This window comes from Acomys minous (genome assembly GCF_964271855.1).
Source record: "Acomys minous genome assembly, chromosome: 11".
Taxonomy (NCBI): Eukaryota; Metazoa; Chordata; class Mammalia; order Rodentia; family Muridae; genus Acomys; species Acomys minous.
In genome coordinates, this window is record NC_140492.1 from 8,218,854 (window position 1) to 8,241,562 (window position 22,709).

Here is a 22,709-nt window from a genome sequence, read left to right on the forward strand (position 1 = left end):
TTTAAAGGGGAGGGATAAAGGGGAGGGGAGAGGACCCTGGACCAGATGACGCTTTGAGAAGTATGGCCCTAGTGGCCTCCTTACAGCTACTCCCCGCCTTCCAAATTTCTACCAAGTCCCAAAAATGATACCAGCAGGGGACCAAGTATTGTGCATGAGCCTATGCGGAGTCTCTCAGAGGGAACCTAGCCAGCATGTTTACGACACTGCCACCAGGGGTGTGGGTGTGCTGTAGGGTTTCACAATGCAGCCTTCTTTCATCTGTGTTTTTGTTAGGATTATGATTTTCTAAAATTTCTTATTCTAGTTTTACAGTTTTAAAAAAACTATATCTAGATAGATAGATAGACGTATATATAGATATATAAAGTCTGAAATCATAGTATTAAATGACACATTGGATTTCACTGTATCTAAAATTTATGATTCTGTCTAATATACATACAAATTTTATCACCAGTAATTGATAATCAACATGGTAGGTAAATGCCAGTTTCTATTAGTTTATCTTAGTGATTAAACTGCTAGTTTTTAAAAAGACTGCATTACATTTTGAGTGGAAAGGGGGTAAACAGGGCTAGATAGATGGCGTAGTTGGTACAGTGCTTGCCATGCACGCATAATGATCTGAGTCACATCCCCAGTATCCATTGTGAAAGCTACATGGAGCTTGCTGGTCACCCAGTTTAACCAAGTCTGTGAGACAAATAATAAGACCAAGAACAGTTGATGAACATTTGTGCTCTCCACACACACAAGGATAAGGAGTGTGTGTGGGTGTGCGTGTGTAGGAGAAACAGAGCATAAAACAAAAAGAGCTATCCAGACTGCTTTGAAAAGATGTGTTTGGGTGGGTGCCTATGGGTCTATTTCCACATACAGGTGAACATAAGTTCCTGTATAGATAGCTTTTTATAACATATATTTTGGTTTTTCGAGACAGGGTTTCTCTCTGTAGCCTTGACTGTCCTGGACTCGCTTTATAGACTAGGCTGGCCTCGAACTCACTGATCCACCTGCCTCTGCCTCCCGAGTGCTGGGATTAAAGGCGTGCGCCACCACCGCCCGGCTTGCTTGCTTGTTTGTTTGTTTATTCATTTATTTTAATCTATATGGGTAATTGTCTTCACACACCTAGAAGAGGGTATCAGATCCTGTTACAGATGATTGTGAGCCACCGTGTGGTTGCTGGGAATTGAACTCAGGGCCTCTAGAAGAGCAGCCAGTGCTCTTAGCCTTTGAGCTATCTCTCCAGCCCCCAATATATAGGTAGTTTTAAATATTAACCCCGTTCTCGTTTGGAAATCTCTCCATTGTCTTATGTTTGTCTCTTTAGTCCTTGTGGAGTGGTCTATTTCACATGTTGATTCAGGGTTTTGTTAAGCATGTATGTTTTTTAAGTAGCTAATGTGCTCTGTATTTTTTTATTTACTATAAAGTCTTACATTCATATTTGGTTTTTGCTTGTTTGGTTTTTGACGCTGCCTTGTGACAGCAATGTTTATTTCTGCATCTTAACAGTTGAAGTAACGCATATCTGGTTCCTGTGGGGCTCAGAGTCCCTGGAGCTGGAATTACTGGAGTTACAGGTGGTTGTGAGACACCATGTGGGTGCTGGGAACTGAACTGGATCCTCTGGAAGAGCAGCCCCTGCTCTTAGTTGCTGAGCTGTCTCTGCAGCTCTGTGAGATTTTTCTTAAAGACTTTAGTTTGTGTACTTGTTTTTTCAGGTAGAAGAGCTGTAAATCCATGTAAAGTTAGCAGTGTGAACCTACCCGAGAGCATTCCAAAGGGCAGCAGATGAGAAGCTCGGCAGGGTTTCCAGCCCTTGATCCTTGGGAGGCTTTTTTAGGAAACCCCAGTTCTTGTTGGAAAGGTTGTGTCCAGGGCCCATTTACTTGTCAAGGACTGTGATTGGCTACTCCCCAAGTCTGCTAGTCACATGACATCTGATCTACAGTATCTTACATTTCATTAGATTGGACCTCACAACTGCTGCCTATGTTAGATATCCAAGTTACCACAATTACCTGCCACCACATACCTGTCTGGTGGATACTGTCGTAAATGATCCCTTTAGCTTTGGGACACTTTGTATAGACCTTAGGGACTTTGCTGTTTCATTTGTCATTGGATTCCTAGTCTTTTTTTAATGTTTCTTAACACTTAATTTGGTTAGTAATGCCATAAAGAGAAGACTAGTGTTTATATTATTCTTTGACCGTCACAGTATTGAATGTTTAGCTTTCTACTTAGTTCTCTTAGAATCTCTAGGTAGTACTTAACTTGACAACCTCTCTTCAACATCTGCTCCTGTTACTTTTCTTCTTATACCAGTGGTAGGAAATACTGAGTAAAAATAGACCATGGTGGTGGGAATCCTTTTCTTGCTGGTTTTACCTGAAGTAGGAATTCTATGCTGGGACGATGGTGTGTGTGCGTGGGGTGGGGATGGGGGGTCATGTGCTCTATGCTCTTTCATTTGACTAAAGTCTGTTTAAGACAGACACTAGGAGCTTCCATTTCCTCTAAACCACTGAAAAAAAAATTTTATAAACTAGAGATGTTTATACTTGCTTCAAGTCTTTTACTACATCAGTATGTATGAATATTAAAACTGGGGGAAAATCTTGTTGATACCATAAATACTATAAAAATGTAAAACTACAAAGCGTCTGAAGTATAGATTATATTCTAAAAATACTAATTGCTCTTTTACAAAGAAGTTTGCTATGTCACCAAACACATTCCACTTGGTGTAGTTCTGTGTACTGTGTTGTCTAAGGAAAGCCCTTGCTTTTGTGACATAGTAATTGGTTCATTGTGTATACTAGTTTCTAGGCAGAAGAGCATAGAAAATGTGAGTTAGAACTTGAGGTGGGAACCCATAAACATAGCAGGCATAGCTGGAAAGAAAAGCTTGCTTAGCCCCAGCCTTCGTTTCATAAAATATGAAATCAGACCCCTATCGTAGATTTTTTTATGATTACAAAATATCTATATAATCTCTTTAAAAGAAACCACAGTAGCTGTTTAGTGTATTGCATCCCTTCTTTTTAATAAGCTTTATCTTTAAAAACAAAAGTTATGTGGGAGTGACTTATGTATGCCATGGCATACATGTAGAGGTCAGAGGACAATTTTGTGGAGTCTTTTTTTCCCCTTTGCTTGGGTTCCAAGGAGAGAACTCAAAGGTGTAAGTCTTGCATGGCAGGCAGTTTACCTACCTAACTATCCCACTGGCCCAGTAAGTTTTATTTTACAATTTTTGTTGTAGTTCCATGAACGTATGGATTATACGGGCTTGGTTTTTTGTTGTTTTTTAATGAAAGTTTGTGGTAATTGGTGTGAGCTGTGAAGTTTTGAGACAGAAGCTGTTGCAGTGAGCATCTGCAGAGACTCTCCTGGCCTGGTCTTACACTATAATTCCCTCCTTCGTTATATAAGTATATTTGTCACCGAGCAGCTTATGGGCATAGAGTCTGCAGCACAGCTGCCGAAAGCATGCACCTGTTTACATGCTTGCAGAAGTTTAGTCCAAGCAAATGGGTGTTTCAGATAAAAATAAGCAGATAGTTAATACTGAGAGGGGAAAACACTTTTTATAATAGTGATTGAAATTGTATGTTTTCTAACATGGCATTTATATCAAAATTGTCTGTCTTTTCGACCAAACTCCCCAGAACATACAGGAGAAAAAGAAACTGTACACAACATGGTAACAGGTTTCTTCTTTAGTGGTTCTGTTTTAAAATGGAATGTTGTCATACATATTACAGAAGCTGCTTGACAGATTTGATTATGACGATGAGCCAGAGGCCATGGAAGACTCAAAGAAAGAGGATGCTGCTGCTATCACCACTGTGGCCCCTGCTGCTGCACCTCCTGCACCCACTGTGGCCACACCTGTGGTTGCTCCTGCTGTACCAGTACCCTCTGCCACCTCTCCCCCTCCTCCACAGGCACCATTGTGAGTTTCTTTTTTACTTCTTTTTTTCTTTTTTCTTTTTTCTTTTTTTTTTTGTGAGTTTCTTCTTAATTGTATTTTGTTGATAGCTGGTAACAGTTCCAAAGCAGAATCTAAGCAACAAACATATTTAAGTGGTCTTTATTTTATAAAATTATATTTTATAAAATTCTTAGCAGAATAGTATCCTTAGAATTTTAAAATGTGGCTTTTATGTTGTATTAATATTTGTTGACTGCTTATGACTCCTGAGTGGCATTCTGCAACCTAAATGTGACTTAGGGTCTTAAGTGCTTTGAATGAGTAATAAAAGTACCTTTGTTTTAGTGGATATCCTGGAGATGGCATGCAGCAGCCAGCATACACACAGCATCAGAATATGGATCAGTTTCAGCCTCGGATGATGGGAATACAGCAGGATACAATGCATCATCAGGTACAGGTGGTTTCCTTGTGTTGAGCTTATAAACAGGATCTGTTCCTAGACTTTTGTGTACTACTGAACAGTGTTGTTACTATGTAATTTACTAAGGAGAACTGCAGCTCCAGTGAGAGGTGATGGAATGGCAACTGTTTTGAGTTCCTTTTTTCATTACAAGTTTATAAACATACTATGTTCATCTAATAATAATATATATTTTAGTTAAAATAGTTACGTGATATTACAGTTCTGTTTAAAGAAACTCCTTAGTCACACAGCTGCTCCTTTACTAGAATTCTCTTTCGTGTGTGCTGTGATGATTGGCTGCTGTAGAGAATTTTCTATTCTTGTTAGTATAGATAGTTTGGATTATTCAACAAAAGCATATATAGCCTACTGGAGAGTTAACAGTATACTAGAAATTGTGTCATTAGATTTATTTTTGCTAAATATTGTAAGCGCAGTTTGCTATGACTCTAAAGTAGGGGCAGGGCTTTACACAGAGCGTATCCCCCCCTTACAGTCATTCTAGAGAATCTGTTTCATTTTTAACACAACTATGATTTTCATGTACAGCCAGCCTTGGGAAACACTGGTTTATATTTATCGCCTGTGTAAAAAGGGAGCCCAGATGACTCTTCTCTGCATTAGTTCCAGAGCATTCTTTTCATTTGGTGACATGTATCTGCTGCTGTGGTTTTTAATGTCTTATTGAGGAAGTTTATTCAAATATGAAGAAAATACAAGAACATACTATCACATGCTACCAGCAGTTTCTGAGCGCTTATAAATCACTCAGAAAGGTATTTTGTGACCTGATTAGTTGTGTTGGTGCTGGAACTGTGCCTACAGGAACAGCAGATTGTGAGTTTTGGTTGTGGTTTTAAAAGTTAATGATGTCAGGACGCCCTTTGGTAAGATGCTTCAAATTATACACTTAGTTGGTCGTCATGTTGGCACACAGCCCAGCATTTGTGGGACTGAGACAGGAGAATTATACTTTTAGGCCAACCTGGGCTACACTGTAAGAGCATTTTTATTTTTGGTTTGTTGTTTTGTTTTGTGCTTGTTGCTGATATGAGGTCTTACTGTGTATAGCTCTGTCTGTCCTAGAACTCCGTTTGTACACCAGCCTGGTATCCAACTCATGGCACTCCGGTGTATACCATCCACACCTAGCAAACAAAATATTTTTTTCCCAGCAATCTAAAAGCCACTTCTTAGACACATTTTTCCTTCTAAAAAGCTAATTATTACTGTTAAAAGTTGAAGAAAGACCATTTGCAATTGTAGAACCTGTCATCTATGTCATACTTGAAAATGTAACGATGGTTGGGAAACAGAAATCAAGTAGCTTTTCTCAATTAAAATTTATTGAAGTTTATATAAGATAACTTCAAAGTTTTTTTTTTTTTGGTTGCTGTTACTTAAAATAGACTTACCCTTCTTTAAAATGAAAGGTCCCACTTCCTCCTAATGGACAGATGCCAGGATTTGGACTTCTCTCTGCACCTCCATTTCCTCCCATGCCTCAGCCTGGGATGGCACAGCCTTCCATGGCGCAGCCTGGAATTCCTCAGCCTGGGATGGCACAGCCTGGAATTCCTCAGCCAGGGATGGCACAGCCTGGAATTCCTCAGCCAGGGATGGCACAGCCTGGAATTCCTCAGCCAGGGATGGCACAGCCTGGAATGCCTCAGCCAGGGATGGCACAGCCCGGAATGCCTCAGCCTGTGATTCCTCCGACTCCATCAGTACAACCAACTTTCCAACCTACTTTTCAGCCACAAAATGAGCCCCTTTCACAAAAGCCACATCAGCAGGTAATGATTTCTTAGGTTTTGTTTTTGTTTTTTTTTTAAATACGCATTCCTTCTTATTTGTTTGCTGTTTTAGTTTTTCAGTATGATGAAGATCTTCAGACACTCATTAACTTTCTGTACTTTGTGCTCCAAGATTTTAGTGAAAGGTCCACACAACAATACTATCAGTGTGAGCCTGAGCTAGAGGGTAGAGACTCAACTGGCACCTAGTTTTCTGTGCTAGTCTGTGTTTTGTAAATAATACGTGATTTATACAAAGTAGCTTCCTCAAGTAAAGAACTTACCCCTAGTTTGCAAACCATATGAAAGGTTTTGTTTTTCCTTTGATGGTGGCTGGTCACTAGGACACAGGAGTAGTCCAAATAACAAAAGAATTGGTATTTATAAGATTTTGTCCTCTTGCCCTTATGATTTCTAAATTTCTCATTTTTGCCTTCCTTCCTTCCTTCCTTCCTTCCTTCCTTCCTTCCTTCGCTCAGGAAATGGAAGTAGCACAGCCTTGTGTTCCAGAGGTTAAACGGCACATGCCTGAGAGCAGAAAGTCAAGATCAAGGTCAGCATCCAGGTAACTTACAGGATAAGTTGTAGCTCTGTGCATCTGAGGAAACTGCAAAGGTCACAAAGTGGATGCTCTTTTTTATCTTTTTTTCTTTTTGTTTGTTTGGTTTGGTTTTTGGTTTTGGTTGGGTTATGTAATCACAACTGGCATGGGACTCAATATGTAGGCTAGGCTGGCCTTGAATTTAGCAGTACCCCTACTCCTGCCTTCTGGGTTTAAAGATATGTCTATTACACCCAGCTTTAATTTTTTTCTGATATTAAAATTGTTAACAGTAACTGTTGGTACACGGGGTTATCAAAAGTAATACTGATTTTTATTTTGTTTCTCGTAATTGAGTCTGGGGTTGTAGATAAGTTGGTAGAGTGCTTGCATAGTGTGCCTAAGGCTCTGTGTGACTTAGGTCTGGTGTTGTGCATCTGTAATCTCAAAATTCAGTCATCAGAAGTTTAAGGCCAGCTTGCCATACATGAAGGACCCTGTCTAAACAAGATGCTCCAAAAAGTAAATGTTTTTCAAATCTAGAGTCACCTTATTCATGTTACATTTGAGTTGACTTAGTACCCATGAGTCTGTGGTGTTACAGGAGTTGTAAGTTCTGCGCTAACAAAAGTGGAAATACCAAAATTAGGTCACAGGTCAATTGTGTTTTTAATTGCTAAAGAGGAGTTGTTCTCAGAGAAGAAAGGTAAAGTAGCTGCAGTCTTTCTAGCACTGAGAATGGGCTCCTAAAACCATGGAGATGGAATTGTGGGTAGCGTTAGAGATGTTGAACAGAGAATACAATTAAAAGCAGTCCAGCCTTACTGATTTTGTTTAAATTAATCTGTGCATTCCTTGTTGCTCAGTTCTTATAGTTCTAAACGTTCACTCACCTAATTATATTTCTTTTTTTCAACTTAATATGCTCATCTTCCCCTTCTTCCTTTAATCTCCTTAATGAAAATGTATTAGGTCGCCGAAAAGGAGAAGATCTAGATCTGGCTCTAGGTCTCGGAGATCCCGCCACCGACGTTCTCGGTCCCGGTCCAGGGACAGGCGCCGGCACTCACCTCGGTCTCGATCTCAAGAAAGACGGGATCGGGAAAAAGAGAGGGAACGGCGACAAAAAGGCCTCCCTCAGATCAAGTCAGAAACTGCAAGTGGTAAATAGTGAACCTTCCTTCATACCTAATTTTATCATTTTTTCATGTTGTGGGTTTAAGATGTTTAATGACTGTTATTGCTGTTGGAGCCTGGGGTTTCATCAACATTTTTAGGTCTATTTAATTTATATAATGTATAAATGGGACTTCCTATTTAAGCTTTTGGCATTGTAATGTCATGTAGTAATGACACATAATAATGTGTAATGCTGCTCAGGGTGAAAGAGTGTTTTAATCACTGATTTATTTCCAGTTTGTAGTACCACACTGTGGGTGGGACAGCTGGACAAAAGGACTACTCAGCAGGATGTTGCCAGTCTCTTAGAAGAGTTTGGTCCAATTGAATCAATTAATGTGAGTATTTATTTGCCTTAAGGGTACTGAGTAAGGTGTTAGAAATGGAGGCTTTTAGTCTGAGGTATACCAGAAGATGCACAGGTACAGACTGGGCTGTTCCTGCAGTTGTTGTTCCTCAGAGAGCTGTGCTTAAGTTCAAATGCCTTTCTAAAAAAGTCTGTAACAAAATGTGCATGATTTAATCAAGATCAAACTTGAAGTGCCAACTTAGTGAGTTTAACCCAGCAGGTTCTTACCTGTTTCAGTGACGGTGCTGGGGCTAACTTGTTGTACACGCTATAAAGCTTGGGTGAGAAGGGGATATGGCTGAGGCTTAATGCTCTATCCTGTTCTTTGATTTTGTCCTTGCCTCTTGTAATACTGACATATTTTGGACAGATGATTCCTCCCAGGGGTTGTGCCTATATCGTTATGGTTCATAGGCAAGATGCATACCGTGCCCTGCAGAAACTGAGCCGAGGAAACTATAAAGTGAACCAGAAATCCATAAAGGTACATTTTTACCATTTATAAAAGGGTTTAATGTAAAATTATATTATTGTTGGGGATTTTCTTTTTAACTATAATTTTGCTATTTGGGAATGGCTTGAAGCATAAAAGCTACCTCCTAAAACAGAATCACAGGTTAGTTGACAAAATTTTATGTGACATTTTTCTTAGTTTCTTTTTGGTTGAAAATTTTTTCTTTGAGTTTCTTTATGCGGTGTATTCTGATCAAGCTTTTCTCCTCCTGCAACTCCTTCCGGATCCCATCCTGCCTCCTTAACTCCATGCCATTTCTCTTTCTTTAAGAAACAAAAACAAACAAAAAAAGACAAACCAAAGAGGAAAAAGCACAGAAAACATTGTGCCCTCCATAAACCCAGAAATCAAAACACAGAAGAAAGAAGCTAATGAGATGAAAATGGCCAAATAGAGCAGTTAGAGAGGGGAAAAAAGTTTGTTTTATGATGGCCATCTATTGCAGGGCATGGGGCCTGCCTGAGTGAGGGCATTAGATCCAGTGAGGCTCCATTAGGAAAAACCAGTTTTTCCTTTGGAAGCAAGTATGAATTGCAGTAAGTTCTTGGTTAGAGGTGAGAGCCTGTGTCAGAGCCCTGTCTCAGTGTTGGCATCCTGTCTGTCTTGAACCTGGGCAGGACCTGTGCATGCTACTCATCTCCTGATTTCATCTGTGTCAGTACTGTTTCCTTGGAGTTAATCCATCCTTTCTGGCTCTTAAAATTTTTGCACCTTCTCTTCCTGAACCCTGAGGGGAGGATTTGATGAATGAAAGTAGTAGGCCGTTTAGGACTCTGGGCCTCTGTTACTTCCTGTCAATGGCAAGAAGGTTCTCTGATGACAGCTAAGCGAGGGACTGATGTATATGCCATTAGGACTCATTTTATTTTAAGCTAACGTAGCTGTTTGCTTTGTTTTGTTTTTTTGTTTCTTGAGGCACTGTGTAGCTTGGGCTGTCCAGGGACTTGCTCTGTAGACCAGGCTGGCTTCGAACTCACAGAGATATGTCTGACTCTAACTCCTGAATGTTAAGATTAAAGATATGCACCACCACGCCTAACTAAAAATCTTAATGATAGGATTTTATTTTTTTTTTTAAATAAAGTGCTAGGAATTAAACCAGGGCCTTTGTTAGGCAAGCACTCTGTACTTAGCTATACTTCAGCCACCTTATGTTTTTGTGCATGCGTGTGTACAGACTGGCTGGCTCTTTCATCCACCTCATAAACACTGGATTGTGGCATGCAGTTACAACGTCTGTCTGGTTTAACTCGTGCTCTAAAGATGTTTTCTAGTAAAATATTTTATTATGAAAATGTGGTTATTCTACAACTTAAGGTTTGCCATCTCTTCTTAGAAGTAACTGTGGAAACTATCAGCAGAGGTAAAGATACTTACAAGCTCAGGGACAGCCACCTCTGATGAGTCCCGAGTTCAGTGTTGCCTGCAGGTAGCACCTTGTTCTGCCCTGTTGTATACTGAAAAGGGATGTTGCCATTTCTGTAGGCTTAGACTGCAAAGTGCTTCTCGGCATGTTGGGTTTCTCTTTGATGAACTTGTTCTTTCTGTTCTGTGCTGGCTGTGGAGAGATTTCTATCCCGAGACTACGCGGGAAGACAGAGCCACTGATCCCGTGGCGAGGAGAATCCTCAGTAATATCCAGGGACAGCTGGGCTAGCCTGCTCTGGCTGCCTTCTCCTGATGAGTTGAGCGATGGGAAATAGTCAACTCTGGGGATTTATGATCTTTTGTTTTCCTTTCTTTGTATATTTGGACTGATTATAGATTGCCTGGGCCTTAAACAAAGGAATAAAAGCAGATTATAAACAGTATTGGGATGTTGAGCTTGGTGTTACTTACATTCCGTGGGACAAAGTGAAACCTGAGGACCTGGAGAGCTTTTGTGAAGGAGGAATGTTGGACAGTGATACTCTTAACCCAGGTAAAGCAGCTCATTGTCACGTGACACATCAAATGGAAGTTTGTTCTTTGCTTTAGGAAGACATTTGGGGTGATCGTAAAGTCCCAGTTATGAGCCAATCTCTCTGTTGAAAATTGAGGCTATGGTGGTCTCATATAAGCTTAATAGGAGAGATACAGGCACTGGTAAGAAAGACACTGTCAGGACTGTGAGGCTCCTCATTAGTAGGGCTCTACCCTGCAATCAGACTGCTTAGTCTCCAGTTGCACATCACTGGGATAAACTCAGCAACGGGAAATTCGTTAGCCCCAGAAGCATCTCAGGGTTCAGGCTCTTCCATTAGAGATGCTGTACCAGTAAGATACGAGTGGTTAAACCCCACTTTGACCCTGCATATCTCTGGCGATACTCATCTCTGTATTATGTTTTAATGCATGCTTCAGAATAGTTTCTTTAGAAAAATTTAAATGTCCAGAGAAGATACACATGCATATGTCTAGGACAGGAAGGTGAGGTGCTCGTGGATGAGTGTGACCAGTGCCGAGTTAGTAGTAAGGCCGCTGTGAGAGTAAAGGGTGTTTAAGAAGAGTGAGGTGCTGCTGAGATGCTCTCACTTAAGGGACGGAACTAGAGTTCTTTTATGTCAAATAAGCCTACCGTGTCCAGGTGTGTGCTCTTGGCCAGGATAAAAAGAGTAAGACGGAAGGACCCTAGAAGTCATGGTCCTTGGAGGTTTTATTGATGAGACAGAAAGTTACTAACCAATTAATTAAGCCCCGGATACAGAATGGAAAGATAACTTTCTGGATTTTACTGCCTACAAGATACCAAACAGGTAGAAGGGTGTCTTGAGTTACTTTTACTACTAGGGAGTGACTCAGACTATAAATGCTAGAACTGGACGTGTCTGATGGAGCCTCTGTGCTGCTCACATGTTTCTGCTGTTGTTTGTTAATTTAAATAATTACTAAAAATAAACATAGGAATTTCCTTAACAAGGCCAATATTTTCCAATCTTCAGTTTTCATTTCTATGCTTAAAGTTATACATGAGAAATAGTAAAATTTATTGTTACGTTTCTGTAATTCATAGATTGGAAAGGAATCCCCAAAAAGCCTGAAAATGAAGTTGCCCAAAATGGAGGCGCAGAAGCGTCCCACACAGAGCCAGTGTCCCCCGTAGCTAAGCCTGTGCCTGTGCCTGTGCCTCCTATGCCTGTGCCTGCGCCTATAACAGTGCCGCCTCCACAGGTAAGATTATTGGGAAGTGACTTAATAAACTTTTAAAGGTTGGAAAGACTGCTTTTTAACACTTGCTCTGTCTAAAGAGTGGGCATAGTAGTTTTTTATTTTGGTGTATAACAGCTATTTTTAAACTCTAACCTTTTTCCATATATGTCAATAAAACCAGATTAAATTTAGATTGTTTCACAAGTATATGGGCTGTTTAGAGCTCTGTCTTACAATGTCTTAGACATGAAATTCAAAACCACTAAGTAATCTGTTATTTTGCCTTTGCTGAGCCTTCGTTCTTCAGGGAGTTGTTGTGTTCTGAGCTCAGATACACATACCCATGCTTCAGCTGCTCTGTGGAAAAGCAAGGGATTTCATTTCTGTTGTTTGCTTGCTTGTGTTTTAAGACAGAGCCTAGCCATGTAGCCCAGGCTACCTTCAGACTTACATTTTCCTGCCTCAGTTTTCCAACTGCTAGGATTACATGAGCCACTATACCTGGCTTATTGCATTTCTTAGGTGTTGGGTAAGTCTCAGACACTATCACTGAATGTGTATTAACTCATTTAATCTCGTACTTATTTCAAGTTGGCATATTCCCAGTTTAGAAAGCATAAGAAACCAAGAAGGCAGTAAAGACAACTTGACTCTACTACAACACAATTGCCAGCTATCTTTTCTTAGAGCGGTATTTCCCAATTTTTAAAAATTGCAAATTTGGAATCATTTTACATATGTTGTATGCTATCACAACACCAGCGAAATATAGTATGAATGGATCTAACAAAAGTAGTGGTGTAATGAAAATCTTAAAGCACCTGCTTTTATTTTCTCAGTGCACATGTAGTGTATTTAAGAGCAGCTAAATATGTATTTCCTTTTCTTTCCAGGTCCCTCCACATCAGCCGGGTCCTCCTGTAGTTGGTGCTCTCCAGCCACCTGCTTTCACGCCTCCCATGGGAATCCCCCCTCCAGGCTTTGGCCCTGGTGTTCCTCCTCCTCCTCCTCCTCCACCGTTTTTGCGCCCCGGATTCAACCCAATGCATTTGCCACCAGGTACACTGACTGAATTGAGAATACTCTTCTCCACTCTAGGATGAAGCGGTGGCAGCAGAACTTGACAAGACTCTTCTTATTCTAGGTTTTCTTCCTCCTGGACCCCCCCCTCCTATAACTCCACCAGTGTCCATTCCTCCACCTCACACTCCACCAATGAGCATCCCAAACTGTAAGCATGTCTCTCCTGCCTGCTGACTTGATGTCGTGGCGTTGGGGTAGGAGGGAAAGGGAACAAATAGGAGGGTCTGTGGTCTGCTTACAGATTGTTGACCGGGACATAACTCATTACTCAGCTTCACATGTCGATGTAATTATATTCCTTAGCTACTATCGCTGGTATAAATGAAGACACTACAAAAGACTTATCTATTGGAAATCCCATTCCAACAGTGGTTTCTGGGGCTAGAGGAAATGCCGAGTCTGGTGACAGTGCGAAAATGTATGGTTCTGCTGTGCCACCTGCTGCACCCACGAATCTGCCTACTCCTCCTGTAACCCAACCTGTTTCACTTCTTGGTAAGTTAATTTTTTTTTTATTATTAGTTCCCCCCCCCCCCCACTTCAAGTTTGGCTTTTTGAAAATAACATGAGTTGTGGCCAAGTAATCCTCAGTGCAATGTTCCTTTGAGGAAGATCTTAAATGATTTGTGCACTTGGTCTTTACCAGGAGACAGCTTCATAGGTGACCTTAATACCTAGTTGCCCTCAATAAAACATTTTCATCTGCACGTGCTAGTTGGGTACATAAATTTGATTGATGTCTGTGAAATGAATTGTTATAATCTTGTTCTTGATTAACATGATTCCAGACTTCCAGCTCTAGCAACCAGTTCCTCATAGATATTTCTGTCATTATCCATCTGAAACTTCTGGCCTTGAAAGCTTTTTTAATGCATAGGCTGGAAAATACCACATGCATAGCTGATAATACTGAGAGGGCATTTTCTGTGCGAGGGTTGTACAGCTGAGGGGTAGCTGAGGCCTTCCTCACTGGCTTTTGGTTTCCATCTTCTGGAGTTGCTCCTTCCCACACCTCACCGCTGCACTCGAGTCTGCTCCCTGTGTGCACTCTGACATGCTTCACGTCACATAGTTTTTACATAACTCATACTTGAAGGGTATCACCAAGTATAGTTAGCAGAGATTCTCTTAATGGACGTGAATGCTTCTGAGTATGAGCCCATCTTATTTTCAGAGGTATATTTGTACGCACATTTGCTTTAAGAATCTTGTATAGCTTTAGGAGAGACTGTTGGTGACCTGAGATGTAATATTGTGGGACATTGGTTTCAGATAAAGCGCTTTACTTTCACAAAAATATTATGGATTGAAAGTTTTTACTTTGTGCATGTACCACATTTATAATGAACATGCCAATTTCTTTTTAAATGGCTCTAGTGCCCTTTTCAGGCTGCACTTTAAGGCGTACAATGAACTTTATTTTGAATTTTCTTAGTACACAGGGGAAGGAATGTTAGAGCGGGTCTGGGAAGATGATTTGTTTAATGAAGGGTTGCTTCAAAGGTTACACTGTATGAGCCTGGCGTGGAGGCCCCATGGACCAAGAAACAGGGCACCAGCATCCCAGCCCTCACTTGGTTATGTCTTTTTCCAGTCTTTCTAATGTGATCTGAATCATATGTCGTTTTCTAATCAGCTCCTTCCTCCACACTCTTCCACCTGTGCACATCTCTGGCTTGGAACAAAACTTTGAGGTCTCTAGTTGTTAGGCTACCTGCAACTTACAAAAAAATGGTGTGCACTTGTGATTTTCTTTGGACTTTATAACTTCACTGCATGAATAGAAAGATTTATCTCCAAGAGTTTGCTAGCCACTGCTCCTAAGTACTCCTGTTTAGAGTGAGTAGCTGCCTCTATTACCCCAGAGCCTGAAGACCCTATCCTTCATTTCTTATCACCACTGAACAGACAGCTTAACCTTTGCAATCAGCATGAAACAAAACAAGTTGGTAACGTTAAAAAAAATTAATGTGGTGCCTCACGCCTTTAATCCCAGCACTCGGGAGGCAGAGGCAGGCGGATTGCTGTGTCTACAAAGTGAATCTAAGACAGCCAGGGCTATTACACAGAGAAACCCTGTCTCAAAACACCAAAAATGAATTAACTAACTAATTAATTAAATTGGTAAGCAAAGTACTACTGAAGACCATAGAATCTTCTTCCACAGTTGTCATTACCTCACACACCTTCTGTGTGTCCTCCCCTCAGGGTGGATGGTCATGAGACAGGGCCATTGCTCCCATGTAAGTGGGGAGAATAGGTAAACAAGTGACTTTTAATCCAGGGCTCTTCACTTGATTATCTTTATCCATAGCTTTTAAAACAAATTTTAAATTTGAAGGTTATTTCCAATCATGGAAGGTTTAAAATTTGATATAAGACAAAAATTGAAACTATTTTGTTAAAGCAAATACTTTAAACTAACATGGAAAAGTCTAGTTCCAGTTAACAAAAGGAAAATCTTGTGTGTGCCTTCAGTCAGAAATCTGGAAACGTATGGGGCTTTGTGGCACTGTATTCCCAGAACTGGGTAAGCTGAGATCCAAAGATCTTGAATTGGAGGCCAGCCTGAGCTACATAGCAAGCCCTTGTCTCTAAGAAAGAAATCTTGAAAAGAGATGGTCACAGATCTTGACCTTTCAGAAAAATGAGTTTCAGTTTTCTTACTATTACAGAGGTTTAATATGAAAACATTCTTGACCTGGTTTTTACATCATAGTAGAGCAAGCCCTTTGAAGAGGTGAGTGGGTTTCTCCCCTGAACTGTCACTGTACGTATTCCAGGGTTTCTGGCATGGTAGTACTGTTCCCTCACACTCCCACCATTCCAGCGTTGTTCTCTTGCCTGTCATTGCCATCTCACACTGTCTTCTGTCACAAGAACCACCAAGGAAGGAATCCAGTCCTTGGACATACCTGTTACCAGTAAACGTTTATAAGTGCTCATCCGAACCTCTTTCTGCTTAGAGAGGGATGAGCCTTTTTTTTTTTAAGTGAGGTGTTTTCTTGTTGTTTTCATGTGTGTGCAAATAAAAGAGAATTTATTCAAAGGAATCACAGTTCTACTACCACTTTGACTGAGGAACACAAGAATCACATTATGGTATCCCAGTGCCAGTGGACCGGGAGCTGAGTGCAGGTGGTGTTGGTCCCTTTGTGAGAGCACGGGGACAAGGTGTTCCTTCTTCCCTGGTGAGCTAATGTTGTCCATAAGTCTGTGAAAGGAGATGCTGTGTTGGCTGGAACACTTTAAACCTGGAGGCTAATGCTCAAGTCCCGTTTCCTTGTCTGTAAAGGGATACAGATAGGCATCGCACACCAGAGTGTGGTGGTGGTGGTTCTGTGGCAGACATAGAAAACGCGTGCCACCTGGGAGGTATTTAGTGAACAGTGGGTGCTGCCCGTCACAGGTAAGACTCTGTAGGTGTGCTGAGGACCTCTGAAAAGAGTGCGTGTGCTTCCAAGTCTGCAGACGGGCTGGGTTCCGACTCATAGAAACTCTTGTGGCTTCTCAAGTAGAAAGCAAGCTTTTTGGAACAACTATCTTTGTGTAGTTGCTTGTGCATTTTAAGGTAAATAAAAACAGATCATAAGTATTAAGTTCCGTTATTTGACGTACTCAGAAAATGTTAAATTATAGCAGTATTTTACTTAATAACACAACACAACTTAGTGTTGGAGCTCTTTCTGCAGTAGATGCACAATAGTTCTCTGCCATGTGTCATTGGCACAGTGTTCTTGAAGCAGCACGGGCCTACAAAATGTTAATCAGATCGGATTCCACGGTGAGGCCTAGTTGTAATGGGAAAGGCAGTAGAGTGCCTTGGGATGGTTTGTTATTGAGAATTTTCTGTCATCAGACTCGAGGTGACTGCCTGTTCCTAGAGCTAAACTGAGGTGTCCCCTCCCAACACATCCCTGTCCCAAAAGAACCCAGATTTTGAAGGACCTAAGTTTCCAGCATATTTTTAAAAATATTTTTTAGAAAATAATACTGATCATTTGACAGTATAAATGGCAAGGCATAGGACAATTATTCATTATTCCTTGATTTTTAAAACTGTACTTAGCATCTCATGGTCCAAAGTAGCTGAAACAAGTAGTGGTTTGTCAAAACTAAAGATGACACCTACAGTTGTCAGTCATCTAGGAGAGAAGATGGTGGCAATTGAGTTCATCCTCTGACTGTGTAAACGCTTGTGTTGTGAAACCTTTGTATGATGTGTATTGCTAATATGATGTACAGCATATTTATTAAAGAGTTAATTGTAAATGTAAAGTTTGGGTTACTTTGGTGTTCCAAACAATAAAAAAAAGTACACAAAAAATGTTTGTTTGTGTTACCTATCTGTCCTGTGTTACAAGGATATCCAGAGTATGTTTCAGACACAGATGCTGCCTGGTGGAATTCATGCCTTTTCCTCACACGTGCACTACCTGTGAGTTCCTCATGTGGAGGGGTCTTACTTCCCTGCTGTAGTCACACTGCTGCAGCTGAAGTTTATAAATAAAATCCCACTTCTGAGAATAATCTTACAAGTGAGGTTACTTTGTCTTCGCTGTAAGTCAGGGCCATTTTAAAGCAGGACTCACACATTGATGGCCTGTGAGCTGAGTTGCCGGTCTCTGGGGTGGCACACTTCTAGTCCCCGTGTAGCTGCAGCAGGCATTTGAGTTGATCTTGGACTAGGGTATCTCAAGAGGAATTGAGGGCACAATTGGCTTGGAAATTATATAAAAATATGTTTGCTTTTATATTATACCATTAAGTTAGGAGCCCTGAAATGTACCTAGAAAACAGTTTTACCTACATTCTGGTAATTGTTTGAATAATGAGTATTTGGTTTCTTATGGTTTAGTTTTGGATTTTAAAGATTTATTATTATGTATACAGTGCTCTACCTGCACGTACACATGCACACCAGAAGAAGGCATCAGATCACATTTAGATGGTTGTAAGCCACCATGTGGTTGCTGGGAATTGAACTCAGGACCTTTGGAAGAGTAGCTAGTGCTCGCAACGTCTGAGCCATCTCTCCAGCCCCAAGCTTTATAATTTTTATAGCTAGGAGTTTTAAACAACATTTTAATTAGAACTTTAGGACACTAGTCTGCTAGTTGTGTACTAGACATTACTGTTAACATATTATCAAAAGAAAATTAGAGAGTATAGGCCTTTTTAAAAGAATAGTGACTAATTTTTAAAAAACAATGTATTTTAATACTTTTTATACTAAACTTCAGTATGGTTACACAAAAGCAAGAAGTATATACCAAATAAGCCTAAGTGTTGATACTGCCTGAATGTTGCTCCACTAGGATCACACAATAGAAATGGCTTTGAAGTATTCATTACAGTGCCTTCAGCTAAATATATACAACATTGTTCAGTGGATGGGGTGGATTGTGCAAAAAGAATGGCTACTCTGACAGAAATTTGCCTAGGATATGAATTCATGCATGGATACAGTATGTTATCTCAAAAGGTGAAGCACATCAAACAACATGAGGGAAATCTTACATGAAACCTCCAGGTGCTTACACTCTGTCTCCATGTCCCCTGAGGCTGTCATTTCCTAGACGGTGGTCACTAGCCTGAAGCAAGCTTTTCACCTTGTTTCTGAGGGGCATATTGAGGAGAATGGGAGGGCAGAAACTTGGGAATCCAGATAGGTTTTAGTAGGCACAGATAGTGCTGTAGAGAATTTCAGGTAAGACTCTTCTAGCTAATACTGAAAATAGAAGTGCCTACTGAAAATTACATTGAGTCAGAGGTTAACCATGTATCAAGTTTACTTTAAGCCTCTTTTGTACCTATCAGTTACCATAAAGTACTTAAAAGGTAGCACACAATTTAATTTTTAAAAGTAGTTATAATAGTGTAGGCTAATTAGCCATATAAAGTCTACTGTATAGTATTTTGTTAAAAATCCAGAGCATCTTCAAAAGATGGCTGAGATTCAGATTTCATTTAAAATTCTTTTATCAATATAGGGTATGCCATTTGCTAACAGTAGACAAGACATCTCAATATACCTTCTTCCGTAGGTACTCCAGTTTCTCTAAAGGAGCTCCTGTTAACGTGTAAGGTCCTGTTTGTAACAGTGTATAAAATGTGCTTTCTCTCATTCTTAAAAATTAGCTCCTTAAGTTTTTACCAACGTCTAACACAATTCACTGCAAGCATTGCTGGGGAGTGTTCTCCAAGTAAATGCTCATAAATACTGTGAATTGGTGAGGCTGGGGTAGGATGTTGACTATATTGTTGTGACAGAGCAGAAAATACCTTTTGTTAATTGGTTGAATAAATAAATACCTATTTGTATGTTTGCCTACAGGTCAGTAGACATTGGTTGTGAAGTTAAGGGTGGCTGGTAGTGGGCTGGAGGGAGACGAGGTTCAGTTCCCTTGGCTCTTGTGTACTGTTTCCTGGCTTGGATCCCCAACAGTACAAATAAAGAAATGAGTGGCTAGTGGGTAGTTTCCTCATGTCTAAGGAACCCCACCTCCCTACAGAGAACACCACAGTGACCTTTCTGTTGGTGAAATTCAAACAGTGGCAGACAATTTCAATTAGAGAAAAAGAAGCTAAAAGAAAAATCAGTGTTTTTTTATGTTCAAAATCTCTGAGGTTTATGTTGAAAAGATTCTCACCACGTTGGTACATGTAGCCTCTGCTCTCCTTGGAGAAAGCATCTTCTTGATAAGATGACTCATTCATTGTCTCTGAACCAGCATTCAAGTATCAGTATTACTCATGGGTCTATGCCTCCTGAGAACCTGTACCAAGTATCCTTCCAGGTGCTAAAGATAGCAGAATGAACAAAATGTGTGCCAAGATCCGTCTCCCTAGTGTGTCTATTCCTTTGGAAATAAGTAAACTAATGTTATCACATGGAGCCCTTCCAATGAAGAGAGAAGAAAGGGGTGGGGGTGGGGGTCGTAAAGACATTAAAGATATTGAAGTGTACTGTTTTCAGTAAGATGGCCAAAGTGGGCATTGGAAGGAAGTAGCATTGAGAAAGAGACCCAAGTAGAAGAGAAAGAAAAATAAGTCACGTAAGTACTGAATCTGCCATTTCAACGAAAGAGGGAACCTGGATTAAGGAGCAACTTTATTTGCCTCAAGGAAGCACAGGAGACTGGTAGAGCTGGAATAGAGCAATTTCCAAGCGACTGACAGATGAGTGAAGGGGATGTTGTAGAAGTCAGGGGTGTGCAATGGAGGTGGTGCTAGATTTTTAAAGTGTGCTGCACTATAAGGGAACAGCAGCCCCATATGGTATAGCAGTCTGATCTGGCCATTTGAAGGTAGGCCCTTCAGGAGGGGCAGGTGTGTACATGTGTCACATGTATATGAGCAGTTGGTGCTGTGACTTTATTCTTGAGGTGTACAAATATTTAAGAGTGTTGCCTGTTACAGGGTGTAGGTGTCACAATTAAGTGTCCAGTGTTTTAATTTTGATGTCCAGGTGCAAATGCACTACACTGGATAAATTCTAGAGAGGTACATTCATATACCATAGATAAAGATAGTATGTAATGTCACAGAGGCCTGTAGAGTTACAGAAACAGAACTGGTAAATGGGCATAGCTCTAGAGTCCTTAAACATTTCACATTTGAAAATAACATGCTGGCAGCTAAAGACATTCTGTTTGGCAGGATTTCTGCACAGTTGGTATACATTTAATCAGTTGCTGGGGAAACTGAAGCATAAGGAAAAGTCAGCCCCCAAGGTTTTAATAGTTGTACCTGATAGGATTAAAGTCAAGGTAGTCTTGCCCCAGTAGGAGGGACACTTTTGTACTATTCTGTCCTGCAAAGGGTAGTGAAAAGATGTAGCCAGTGGGCTAGAACACAAGGAAGTATCCTGGCGCCTGTACAAGGGCAAAGGAGGAAGAAATGAATTTCCGGGTGTCATTAGCTCACAGTTTCACGAATTTGGAGTCCAGATCATGTAGGGACAGGAGAGAACAGGCGAGAAGAAATGGGTGTAGACCTGACTTTTAAATCCCTGGGGAGAGTTGCTTCATGGGAACACATGAGGTAAATGTTGAAAGACGATGGCAGACAACAGGGTTGCCTTCACTTTCATTCCTAAATAGTGGGTGATTCTGGAAAACCTGGTACAAGAAAGAAGGGTACAGTTGGTTAAAAGTAAGTAGATGGATCCAGCATAGGTGCAAAGGAGGAGCCTCTGGTATGATCACAGACAGGCATAACACTGGCACAGGTGTGAGTGCATTTTGAAAAAAGACATGGGAAAGGTGTTTTGAAAAAATCCAAGTACAATAAAAATAGAAAATGCTGTGGTCACATAATGGAAGATTATTTGACAATAAGTGAAGTGCTGTTCGTGTTACACACTTGGATGAACCTTGGAAAAATGCCCAGTGGAAGAAGCCACTCACCAAGGACTACGTATTGCATGAGTTCATCTTTATGAAATGGTTAACAGGCAAGTTCATAGAAATAAAAAGCTGGGTGGGCTCCCCTGGGAAAGGGAGGGAGATGATGGTTAGCAGCAGGCTTTCTTCCCAGGATAATGAAGGTATTCTGGATGTGCAAAAGCCATTGGCTTGAAATTTTTGTATAAGCTTATTAGAGGATGTGGAAATTTTATCTTACTAAAGTTATAAAGCAAGTCAGCTTTAATTGACTGAGGAGAAACATTAACCTACCCTGGATGTCGAAGTGCAAGGTTGCTGCTGGTCAGAGGGAAATGTGTTCTTGTAGTTGAGAATCTTCTTAAGGAGGCCAGTTAGTATACTTGGGTTTGGGGTTGGAGAGGCTTGCGGCCATGCTAACACCCAGGTCTAAAATGAATATTGGGGGGTCAAGTTAAAATATAGCTCAGAATGAGGCCCTGTGATCAGTTCCAAATGCCACAAAATTTTTTAAAATATCAAGCTAGTGTTGGGTATTCTCCAGGCAGCTATGATGAGAAGTGAGGACTAAGAGGAGGCATATTGAAATGTAGGCTCATGGGCTTGGGATTGTTACTCAGAACTGTAATTTCAGAAAGGAGCATGGGCAGGGTGGTTGAAAGCTGAATTGAATAATGGATTGCTGGTGATGAAGTCTCCATTCCCTGCTAGAGGCAAGGCAGTGGCTGGAAACGCCTGGTCTTCCAGTGAAGTGGAATACCCAGTTGGCCAACTAAAGACAGAGGCCAGATTCTTTGCCCTGTGCACTTGCTTTTCTGACCCAACACCTCTGCATGGAGATCCCTGCCGTTGTTTGAAGATCTGTCTAAATCTCTTGCCCTCTGGGCCTCAGCTGAGAGCCCCTGTGTTCTCAGTGGCCTCTCAAGGTCTGAGATCTCATCTTACACAGTGGTGTCTGCCACTTGTCCCTTAGCCCTTCCATAGCTTTGTTCTGCCTTTGTGATTTTACTGTGAAACAGCAATTTGGGGAGTCATTAAGAACTTCGCTTATTTTGAGTTAAACCTTAAGAGTAATTTCTTGTTGCCACCACCATGACCACCTCACCCTAGTCTTGCTGTATATCCCTGGCTATCCTGGAGCCTACCATCCTCCTGCCTCCATGTTCTGAGATCTGGGATTACAGACAAGCATAATTTTCTTTTTATTCTTTTTTTCATTCTGCTCCCAAACCTGGTTTTACTAGAAATGTCTATTTGTGATGTGTTGCCTCCTCGGATCTGAGCTCTTTGTCTGTTTGGCCAATGTTAATGCTATG

General features: G+C 40.8%; 1 protein-coding gene across 11 annotated transcripts in view; it reads left to right on the plus strand.

The window, feature by feature from the left end:
- The window catches only part of SCAF4 (SR-related CTD associated factor 4), a 63,819-nt gene that overhangs the window by 33,126 nt on the left and 7,984 nt on the right, over positions 1-22,709 (plus strand). For 6 of the 11 annotated variants that reach the window (XM_084800528.1, XM_084800526.1, XM_084800527.1 and 3 more), the window contains 12 exons: positions 3,780-3,970; positions 4,295-4,403; positions 5,849-6,211; positions 6,691-6,776; positions 7,725-7,915; positions 8,169-8,269; positions 8,651-8,764; positions 10,559-10,715; positions 11,787-11,944; positions 12,817-12,982; positions 13,068-13,154; positions 13,310-13,501. In XM_084800528.1, the coding sequence (XP_084656654.1) occupies positions 3,780-3,970; positions 4,295-4,403; positions 5,849-6,211; positions 6,691-6,776; positions 7,725-7,915; positions 8,169-8,269; positions 8,651-8,764; positions 10,559-10,715; positions 11,787-11,944; positions 12,817-12,982; positions 13,068-13,154; positions 13,310-13,501 (1,915 nt within the window). The remainder of the gene's footprint in view (positions 1-3,779; positions 3,971-4,294; positions 4,404-5,848; positions 6,212-6,690; positions 6,777-7,724; positions 7,916-8,168; positions 8,270-8,650; positions 8,765-10,558; positions 10,716-11,786; positions 11,945-12,816; positions 12,983-13,067; positions 13,155-13,309; positions 13,502-22,709) is intronic. The other 5 variants (XM_084800530.1, XM_084800529.1, XM_084800534.1 and 2 more) reach the window with 4 other exon arrangements.